At 33.7% G+C, this 11747-nt stretch overlaps 1 protein-coding gene across 1 annotated transcript in view; it reads right to left on the bottom strand.

The window, feature by feature from the left end:
* GRIK2 (glutamate receptor, ionotropic, kainate 2) overlaps positions 1 to 11747 on the bottom strand; it is a 208889-nt gene that overhangs the window by 114757 nt on the left and 82385 nt on the right. Inside the window, exons 10-11 of the mRNA XM_010004187.1 lie at positions 11048 to 11254; positions 2713 to 2936 (exon numbers count right to left, since the gene is read on the bottom strand). Of these exons, the coding sequence (XP_010002489.1) occupies positions 2713 to 2936; positions 11048 to 11254 (431 nt within the window). The remainder of the gene's footprint in view (positions 1 to 2712; positions 2937 to 11047; positions 11255 to 11747) is intronic.

Here is an 11747-nt window from a genome sequence, read left to right as displayed (position 1 = left end):
CATACCACTGATTAATGGGTGAAATCCAAGTACCATAACAAAACTGCACTTTTCCTTTTCAAGGTAACAAGCTCTTACATTCCAACATTGTTTGGAAGACATTGTAAAACAATAAAATCATGAAACATTTGACACAAAAATGGGAGGTTTAAATATAAAACAAAAGATTCTACACTGAAAGCTCTGATGAACTGTAATTAAAAAACATCATATCATAAAAGACATAACTAGGTACTCCTCCAGACATAGATACAGCTCATTGTGGAACACACAGTAATTATTATGAAACATTGGTAGTTAAACATTCATTATGGAAAAATTGTTATGAAATAGAAATCTTTTCATAAGACAGTCTAGATGGCACCTATTAATTTAGCTGCATATAGGACTGATAAACACATCATCCTCTGTGCAATACCTAACTTTGCATTGAATCTGTAAAGCAAAGACATCATCAGAACTACACTGCAAAGTCTTTTTCTCTACTACAGTTCACAGTATCGCCCTTTACATGGCAGATATATTTGTGTGTGTATATATATATACATATATATATACACTATATTTGCAAAAGTCTCTTTTACTATTGAATAATATTATTTTATCTCTTCGTTATTCAGCAGGTAATGTTTTAAACTTAGACCTGTTTCCCTATATGAACTAGTGTTAGAAAATTCTATCACATAGGTCATCCTATATCACGACTTAAATCTGTAGATTTGTCTCACATAATCCTTGATATTCTATTTCTATGTATGTTACCAATATGTGATTGTGCAACTTAAAAGGATTGAAAATCACTAGATCTGAAGGTTGATAATAAATTTTGGCAGGAAAAAAAAAGGTATTTTATACAACACTACAAAAAAACCAGACTCCTTTGCTCAGTATTGAATATATTCCATAGTACTTTACTATTAAGATAATAAGGAATTTATGGTGCTGGTCGCAAAACCAGACAAACTAAAAAAACCCCAACAAACAACAGTTGCATGTTGCACTACATGATGCTTCTGCTTAGAAATAAACATTCTGTCAGGTTTAAATTATTGAATAGCTTATTGATAATTATTTTTAAAAGGCTCAAGAAAACATATCTCTCCTACAAAATATGGCAAGATACATTTTCAAAGCATAAGAAGTCAGCCATCTAACACACACTAGTGCTGGGACCTGCCTGCCAAACACACTGTGCATCAATCATTCTGAAAATGTCCTTCAGTGATAAGAATAGGGGTAAAACTTTTGGACATACACATAAAGATTTTACATGAGGTGTCCCAGAAGATAACATTTGTGATTTAAGATCAGCTGTGGTTTCAGAAGTACCTGTATCACAGGAACACCTCAGAAATTAGTTTACTCTCTGGTTATATAATCCACTAAACTCCACTGATCTTTCAAGGAACTTTCAACATGTCTGGATCTTTAAAACAGACCTTTAAAGAAGGTATACAAGGGAAGTTATTAATTGCAGAACATGTCTCAATACTTCAAGTGCTTTATATACACGTGATCCTGCTAAATTACTTTTAAACCAGTTTCTAAAAACATTAGCTTTCTCCTTAGTAAAGGAATGGTACAGCACCTTCAAAATTATGCAGATAGTATCAATGGAAGATGGAGAACCCTGATCTCAACTACAGCATAATAGGAAAATAGAAATATGGAGATGGTACTCTGTACCACAGAATGAAATAGTAACAATAGTGGGGCTGAAGTGAGATTGCTTTATGAAGTAAAATATATGCTTATAAAAGTCATCACTGTAGACACACCAAAAAAAAAATCTTATTAAAGTGATAAAAGTCAATGCAGTTAATGTGTATTTTGTTAAAAAAAACCCTACTACTAGGAAGAATCTTCAAAAAAGATTACAGTTACACCCCTGGGCATCACTGATTTACAGTTCAGAGTATTTTTTTTGCTGTCACAGCGAAAGTCAAAGTTACGACATGTAAGACTATATTTCTGTGAGCATCTGGAGCTAGTCCTAATGACATAACAAGGATAAATGTAATGGGAATGTCTTGGCAAAAGATTTTTCCTCCTTGTCTGATTTGAAGAAAACTGATAAAAATTGAGTCTGATATACCAAATCTATTTACGATTGAACAGTTGTTGTACTAACTTCCTTAACTTTGAAAGCACAACTAACATACTTCCAAATACATTCCAATCTTGGACTTAAAATTATGTGAGGTATCTCAGAGACTTTACCTAGCCCACATCTGAAAACTAAATATTTTATCCTGCTTCTAAGATACTAATCTACATACACTAACTTGTTTTGTAAAAGGTAGAGGTCAAATTTGCACATCTGGGATTAACATGGGCAGCTAAGTACTCAATTTGAGATGAAACATCACAGCATCAAATGAAATCAGCCTAATAAAATATGTCAACCTTTGTCTTTCTAAACACAGCACAGTCAGTAGAAGACATTTCGTAAATTTTCTAGTGTTTCTAAATTTGTAAATAGGAGAAATCTAGCTAACATCCTCAAGACTTAGTGATATAGTGAGCTGGACACTTAGTATGGCAGTGGAGAAAATTAATAGTGAGTACCCTCATCATTAAACATTCTTCTGTACATCATGAAGTTAAAATATAAGAGTATGAAAGTAAGAAAAGTTTTGTGACTTTTGACAATTATTAGTAAGAAAAAGGTTATAACAATTGCCAAAAAAATCACAAAAGTTGACATGTTACCTGGCTATGACAAAGAGCACACAACTGACACCCAAGTAAGCCAGCAGAATATACATCCAGATATCAGGGGAGAGAGGATTCAGGAAGGAGAAGACGCCCGGGTTTGTACCATTGGGCTTGCGGTACAAAATACTTATTCCAAGAGTCATAAATGGCTTGGAAAAGTCGATGACCTTCTCTCGAACATAGGTTATTGCCAATGGTGCAACTGCAAGGTCAGCTTTCTGTGAACAGAAACAGAAAAAGAGAAACAGGCCATAAGTCAGAGGAAAAAGGCTGAAGCAAACAGTCAGATTTGGTAAAACACAAACTTTACACGGAGGGTTGTCCTTGTAAAAGGTAGGCTGATATTTCAAACTCTCTTGTCCCTAAAAGTAAGGAAACAGATTTATTCGACTTCCTGTTTGCTCGTGACATAACAGAATTCTGAAGTGCTGTTACAGGGATAGATGCAAAGAAAAATACTGTAAATGAAGAAAAATACTGTATCCTGCAGAAAACATGAACATCCATTATCATGTCTTCTAAAACTTTTTCAGATGTACATGTCAGCATATGTCTTCTCTTTGTTCCCTGTGCTCATTTAGAAGCCAGTATACTGGTGAAGCAGATGTGAATGCACTTGTAGACGTGAAGGGCAAGGGACAGGAAGTAGTTTTGCTTCTTTTAGCATAAAACTATTCGTAAAAAATTAAGAACATTTAAAAATGGGAAGTGCATCAACACAGTACTCAAGGTGCAGCCTCACCAGTACAGGGGCACGATCAGCTCCCTGCTCCTGCTGGTCACACTATTCCTGCTGCAGGCCAGGATGCCACTGGCCTTCTTGGCCACCTGGGCACACTGCTGGCTCATGTTCAGCTGGCTGTCTACCAGTACCCCCAGATTCTTTTCTGCTGGGCAGCTTTTCAGCCACTCTTCCCCAAGCTTGTGGCACTCACAATTCTGCATCCATCTTGCCAGTTTTTCAAGGTGAGATTCTGTAGGAAGCTTTATAAAATTTATCAAACTCTACGGGACACTTTTAAAAATCAGCTGAACATCTGTCAGTTTTTCCAACCTTGTTTTCTTGAAGTGCATCAGATATTTTGAGCAATACTTCTAACAGTACAATCTCAGTACTACCTGATCTTCTGTCTTCCCCCTTCAAATTAAAGGGTAATTGTATTTTCTCCCTTCATATCAATATATGCACTCTCAGTATGGTCTACTTTCTATATTACTGCAGAACTCTGTAAGCAGAGATTGCCAGACCTTCCCTTCTTTTTGTGCCACATGAGGATTGCACACATTCTCTACACAGCACATAAAGGTTTCCCTGTCTTGCTGCCATGAGCAGTTACAAGATGTTCACCCACCTACAAACAACAAAGTATACACAATTTATTTCTGCTACTGAAGCCCTGGAGTCATGCTAAAATCCTCCTCCTTCACTTGTTCATTTACATTTTACTTCCAGGTAGCTTGTTGGTTGACTACATAAAATAAAATTTAAAAGAAAAAGGAGGGACATTTTTTTTGCAGTTGCATCATGCTGAAATTTGGTATATAAGCCCTAAGAAGACAAGTTTTAAAATTATACTGAATTTTATCTATGCATGCAGCTACAAATAACTTCAGTAAGAAACCTGCACATAAAAGTTGACTACTGTGTGGGCCACAGAACAGTCAGCTGGTATCTGCAGATATTGATATTTTGCATGTGAAAATTAACTCTATAAAATATAACCTAGAGAAACTGCCACATTCATTTTTGGGAAAATTGAACTTTGAAAACATTTAATAACTTCTGGTAATAAAATTAGGGAAAGAAAAAATAAACACTGATTAAATTTTCTTTTTATGATCCTTTTCTGAAGAAAAAATTGTCTCACCTATTTTATCCAAAGGAATGAAAAGTTTAAATACAATCTAGACATAGCAACCACAAAATGGCCAATAGTTATTTTTAATTAGACCCTACAATTACAGAATATTCTGCCATAATAATGAAGATATTTAACCTATGGAAATAGAGTCAAAATATAAATTTCTTCAGTCACATCAAATATATATATTTTTTTAATTTTAACCTGAGTACTGACATTGATTTTACATTCCCTTTGGAGAAAATGCATCCCTAAGCTAAACAGAGGAAGGCTAAAGCCCAGCTCCAATTCTTCAAACCCACCTTACAGGCTTCTACTGCACAGAAAGCTTGTGCATTATCCCTGTTCACAGAAATTAATCTCTGTGTAACTGATTTGAAAAACTAAGTTCTGTAGTTTGCCTTTAGCTTGTCATCTATCCTAGATTGGCTACTTCATGCTGCTACATTATGGAAAATTTTACACCCTGTGAAAAGTTTTTGGTCATGACACAAGATCTTAATTTCTTTTTGAAACCAATAAGACTTTATTAGGGCTTTACTGCTATTTTTATTTTAACTAGTCACTTAAATCACTTTGCTATAAACTAATTTTCATGGTTTTCTCCTACCTTTAATGGGATCATAGGACAGTTCAGATGGGAAGAGACATCAGAAGGTCTCTAGTCTAATCTTCTGTTCAACACAGGGTCATCTACATGATCAGACAAGATTGCTCCAGGCTTTATCCAGTCAGTTTTGAAAACCTCCAAGGAGGGACACTATATAACGTCTCCAAATAACCTGTTCCATTGTTTTTCTGTCCACATAGTTTAAAACTTTCTACAGATAAATAGTGGAGCAGGTTGCTTAGGGAGGTAACACAATTTCCATTCTTCAAGGTTTTCAATTTATGCCTACTGTCTTTTGTCTTCCTGCTAATTAACAGCACCATGAAGAGCCCAGATGCATCTTCTTGATACTCTTCTCCCAGATCCTGGAAAGCTGCTAGTAGAAGTTGTTAACTTTGCGAAATATAAGTAACACACCATAAAGCCCAATACAAATCTGGACTAGATAGCTGAGTTCAGATGTCATGCCATCTTATTTCCGGGATCCTGATTAAAAGTCTTGAACAGCTGTGGCAACTACTGATGGTGTCAATTACAAGCCTTCAGGTCTTAAGAGAAGACCTGAAACCACATAGAAACCACCAACATCATCTCCCTAGAGTTCTATAAAAAAAAACAAACAAAAAAAAAACCAAACCAAACAAACAAAACCACAAAAGTTTGTGCAGATTTGCCCACTGCTACAGAAACAATTTGCTACATTTATGAATTCCTGATCTACCAAGCATGCAATTAAGCTCCTTAACCATTCCTTCTGGGAAGAATAAGGTTAAAATATGAGCTGAGTAAGCAGGGAGGATGAAGGGAAGATTGGGAAAACTGGTACAGACCAAGTTTCTCTGTAAAGTTGAACTTATTTTGATACTTGCAGTGATTGAAAACTGTATGCTGAAGTACAGATATTGTAGAAACAGATGAAGTGAACAGATTAATGAAAAGCTATTAAAAAAAAAATCCCACAAAAAAAACTCCACAAGTGGCTGAAGACTTGACATACAAAACAGAATTGCAAACCACCTCTTTGTAGGAAAAGCATGTATTGGAATAGAGAAGTTGGTTCACCAATTTTCTCCTGGTAATTTAATTTCTATTAATGGGGGTCAATCTCAATGACCAACCTTTTTTTGAACCAAAAGAGAAAGAATAAAATGTAGACACATGAATTTACCTAATAAAAGGGATAAGTCTCAATGGAAATTAACTGTGGTAACAGAGAATTCCAATTTTCACATACCTTTCACTTCAGCAGACATATACATGGAAATAATAATCCCTGTGTCGTTTGCTACTATTCCTCACTATCATTACAGCAACAAAAGTGATTGCAAATATCAGACAACTGTATGAGGATATGAAAAGTGTAATACTTTTATGAATACAACACTAACCATGCATCCAAACAGTTCCTAATAATTACTGTAAACATAGATGATCCTTGAGCTAAAAGAGTTCTCTTTTGGAGTCTTATTTGAAAAACTTCATGCCACTGTCTTGATGGGCCATGACTGGTCTTACCACTTCACTGGTAATGCAGTGAAAATGAATTCCAATTATTCACTGTACAGTTTTTATCTGTCACTGAAATTTAATCATTTTATATAACCAAGTGCATTAGCCAGGCATGTCTAAATAGCTAATAATTATAAATGGGAATTATACTGGTTAGACATAAAACATGTTCTGCCTTAATGCTCTAGTACTAATTCTTTCACTCAGCCTCTGAAGTATTTGGGCACTAATTCCCATTTCATTTGGCCCAATGCTGACATTCTTTTGCCAGTCACTTATCAAGGAACATTTGAAAATTTTTCCATCATTTCCAGAAACTTGCAAATCTGTGACTGGCCATACCCAAATAAATAAATAAATAAATAAATAAATAGAAATTAGAGGGAGGGGAAGTGGGCAAACATCCTATCTATGAGTGTGAGCAGGCAGGAAAATCATCAAAGCAAGGAATATAAACTGCACACTAACAATTTTACCCAGCAAAACATGTTCTTTATCATGAGGGATCTGGGCTACTGAAGTTACTTAGCGTAATTCCTGAAATTGAGCTTTATTTTTAATAAAATCTTGAGTTATCTAACAGAATATCAAAAGGATATGGATGTTCTTCCAAAAAGTAAGAAAGTAACTTCAGTTCTTTGGCAACTGGTAGGATTTATTAAGACTGGTAAATTCCCATTTTTCCAGGGAAATATCAGATGTAGCCTTTGTCAGAGAGTGACTAAGTAAACATGCAAATTTAGAGTCACCTTATAAATAAGTAGACAAATGTTTGGCTGTTGGTTTGAAGTAACAGTAAATCTGTAGCTGCTAATAACTCTATAGTCATGTAGAAGAGGATCTTTCTTTGATCTTTCACCTTATAGCAAACAAACAAAAAAACAAACCCAAGAGGGTAGTAGATGCACAGTACAGCATATTTGAGTGAATTACAATGATAAATTCAGACATGCAAAAAAATAATTTGTAGACAGGTTCTGTAAGCCTGTGAATATATTCAGTTTGCTTCAAGTGAAAAACAAGTTCAAACAAAACAGACATGGTTAGTTGCTTGGCAGAGAGACACCTGCTGCTCCTTATTCAGCTTGGGACAAATGACATCAGAAATAAAAGGTCAAAACACTTGAATTTCTGGATTAGGGAATTAGCAATTAGACTAAAAGGCACAAAAAGCACAAGTGATATTTTCTAGCATATTACAAATTATCATCATAAATTATCCTATAGACTCCAGGACAGATTTCACCCAGAAATGAAGTGTTGCTTTAATGAGGAAAAGAAAGCTTGCAAACAGTAATAACTGCAAGATAATATGAATATTTAAAACAGTAAATATATAAATGAAAAATACATCACAGGCACTTAACAGTTAAAAAATATGGATACTTTATGGTGACACACAACTGGAAGGTTTTGGAATACCATTTAAAAATATTAAGTAATGTGAATTACTATCTACCTTTAAAGAAAGGGTTGTGCTGGAAAACTGGCCACATAACCAATGTAACTAATAACGAATACTGAAAATTCAGAGGTTGATGGTTCAATGTAAAACAATAATGTTTAACCTGCAATGTAAATAAATAAATATGAAATGAAAATACTCTCAGAACAGGTGTCCTTCAAATGGCTAAACAGATAAATCAGGGAAGAGAGAAATTATAATCCAAGCATAAGACAGCTGAAAATAGAAATAGATAAGGATAGGAAAGCAGAAGTACAAACAGTAGTATGTAAACATATGCACAGAGTACAGGAAAAGAAGTATAATTGTCTTATCTTTTACAGAGGTAAAAATAAAAGAAAATTCTGAGATACTAGAAAATAATGGAAAAAAAATGTTCAGTAGAAATCAGTAGTCATTCAGCCTACTGGATGCCTATCTTCACAAAAGTTGCTGGTTCCAGCTGCAAATAAAATGTAACTGCAGACTTGCCAAAACACTGTAAAGTTACTAAGGGCATATTTAAACAGATTATTAAAAAAAAAAACAAAAAACTTCTCTTTGGTATTTTTTTTTTATATTTATATAAGTTGTGTATCTTTCTAACCACATAATACCTAGAAAATATCAATTTATTCTTGAATTTCAAAAGCTACAGACTACTTTCATAAAGATATATACTATAGTATTCTTTCTGAAATTAAATGGCCAACAGACAAAAGGTAACAAACAGATAAAATATAAAATAAATTCTAAAAATGTTTTTTTCAAATAGATATAAGGACTATGGCAACTTCCAGAGCTGTCTTCATTTTGTGAACCATTTAGTTTAATTAGAAACTCACATTGAAAAATGTTGACAGAATCATTTCACCTTTCTAAAAGAAAAAGTAATTGACTTTATTGCATTACTTTATACAAAAAAAAAAAAAAAACAAACAAAAAAACCCCAAAAAAACAAAAACTAAAAACACACAACTTTTTGACACTTAAGTTATATTCTCTAAAGGAAAATGAAGACTGAAAAGCTAAGCTAATGGGCCAAGTGAAGTACTAGCCTTATGAAAACATCAAATATGGTAACTGTCTCTCTGGAATTCTCTAAATTCCCATGTTCTGAGGTCTGAAGTGTTGCTTGCTAAGAAAATAGACTGATTATATGCATGAAGATAGAGGGCACAGATGCATAAATAAATTGCATGTATTTAAATAATTACAGAAGAATAGATAAACCAGAGGAAAACTTAAAGGAAAATCGTGACAATTGATAAATTGAGAGAGACTAGTAAAAGTTATGATCTAGCTGAAGAAGTTAGACTATATCTTCCATGATTCACTAACTCCTAAGTAAACATAATTTCAAAATCCAAAATATTTTTTTATCTAAGCTTAGTTATGTGTTATCTGTGAGGAAAAAGCAACAGATGTTCCTTTTTGTGTTATCAAGAGGAAAGGACTGGAAAAGCTCCTGTTCCACATACTTCACTGCTGCAACTTCTTCAAATGTGTTTTGATTTCAAGATTAAATTAATGAAAAGCTTTGGAGGGCTTACTAGTGATTGTTCAAGAAGGCTTTAGGGCTGAATAATAAAAACATATCAAAACGTGGGTTTTCTTGGCTGCTGAAGAATTTTATAAGAAATACTTCCACAATTTCCACCTCAGTCATGGAAATTTAGTTCTGGATGATGATAATACCTAACAGTCATCAAATCTAACAGCTATGCATGACTATATATTTATAGATATGTGAAAATATGCATGTATAAAGATGGACAGAGAGTCTATGTAAATATCTGCCTGTTTTCTGTATCATTGTACTAGCTGTAATAACACAAACACATATTTAAAGATAATATAATACTCCCATGCATTCTTCTTAAAAGTGTGAAGACAGATATAATCAACATCTGTTGCAACAGCAAAACTAGACTATTTAAAAACACAAAGATAACAACCCTTCTAGTAAATATGAATATTTTGATTAGCACATACTCTACCCATCTGCTCAAAACTTAAAGCAAATTGTAGCAAGATAATGAATATTTTTCTTCAAGCTATTCAAGTAGTTTCTGCCATCATTAGAAGTTTCACTTGAGTTAGATTTAGTCTCCCCTTTTTCCTATTTTAGATGACAGTGACATGCAAATATGTTTTATCTTATTCTTTCATCAAATGTCTCTATGTCAAGCAATTTGCTCAAATAAATGCAAAAAGAGTCAATGACATAATTTTCAAAATTACTAAGAGGCTGAACTCAACTGGCATAACCAACTGGGAAAGCATGTTTTGAAGGACACTAAGAAATGCCTCTTTTACCCATTCATAAGTAATTGTGATCATAATGGTACCTGTTTTGACACAGAGTTCAGTATTTTGCTGCTTCAGTGTATGTTAATACTTACTCCTTGCACTTCAATATTAATGTTACAAGAAAGACATTCCTCTTCTGTATATCAAATAATGTATATATTTATCTATAATATTAATATATATCCACTGAATTTTCTCTAAGATCGTTTTAGATCCACTAGCATAACAGAAGCCCTGATTTCTATTAATGAAAAGGTAGGGTTTTTTCTCAAAAAACTCTATATAATTGTGCTCAGAAATCAATTTGAAATACTATCTATTTCCCTACTTTCACATAGACATATACCACAGAAGACCTAAACCAGTTTGGCAGAAACAAACAGCGCCTAGTGGCAAAATAAAAATGTAGAATAGTCTTCATTTAACAAAAAAATTCTACATTCTAGAAAGTATTGATGTGAATTGACTTGCATCACTTCTTTAAACATTTGTGTTTTCCAAAACAGTACTATACAAACAGCAGCATCATAAAGTATATAAATAGAATTGAAATTTAAATTAATGGTAGAAATCTTTCAAAAATTAACTTACGTGATCAATTAGTTCACGAACCATTCCATTCCACTGTCCACTGGCATCTTCCTGGGCTCCATATTTTCCATCCTCCACCAGCCTAATTTCATAGGAAAATCCAAGGATAGTAGACAGTTCCCTGAGGAGGTCAATGCAATAACCTTCAAATCGATCATTTCCGTACAAGGGTTTGTCAGACTTCTTGAACATAACATATGGCTCTTCCTGTAAAAATTAAGAAGACAGAATGGATAATAAATCCTCCACACCTTTCCTTTCTTTCTAACTTAAAGTAGTGATACTACTACCCCTACAAAGAACTAAAATAAAAAGTAGAATCATTTCAGCTTTTAGATTTGTCCATCTAAAGTATTTATTTATCTTCCAATTGAAGTTAATTAGAAGACATTCTATTTCTCCCACATCTTCAAGAAATTAATCAGTTTACAGTCTTCACTGGTGGCTGGAGACAGATGAGTGGAATTGAGGCAGGAGTGGAATGAAGTTCAAGAAAGAGAGGAGGATGCAGACTGGATATTGAAAAAGGTATGAGAAGTCTGGGAGAGGCATATTGGCACACACCAATCATGACAGGAAAGTACATAAAAAGAGGATAAGAAAAGTACTAAAAACTGGAAAGTAAATAATTGGATATTCCTTTATTTGCCAAAGAAAAAAAAAAAAAAAAAAAAAGAAAAAAAGAAATAAAAAAAAAATT

The sequence above is a fragment of the Chaetura pelagica genome, unplaced genomic scaffold (assembly GCF_000747805.2).
Source record: "Chaetura pelagica isolate M959 unplaced genomic scaffold, ChaPel_1.0 scaffold258, whole genome shotgun sequence".
Lineage (NCBI taxonomy): Eukaryota > Metazoa > Chordata > Aves > Apodiformes > Apodidae > Chaetura > Chaetura pelagica.
The sequence above is the reverse complement of the archived record's forward strand: the minus strand, read 5'-3'. Positions and strand labels throughout refer to the sequence as shown.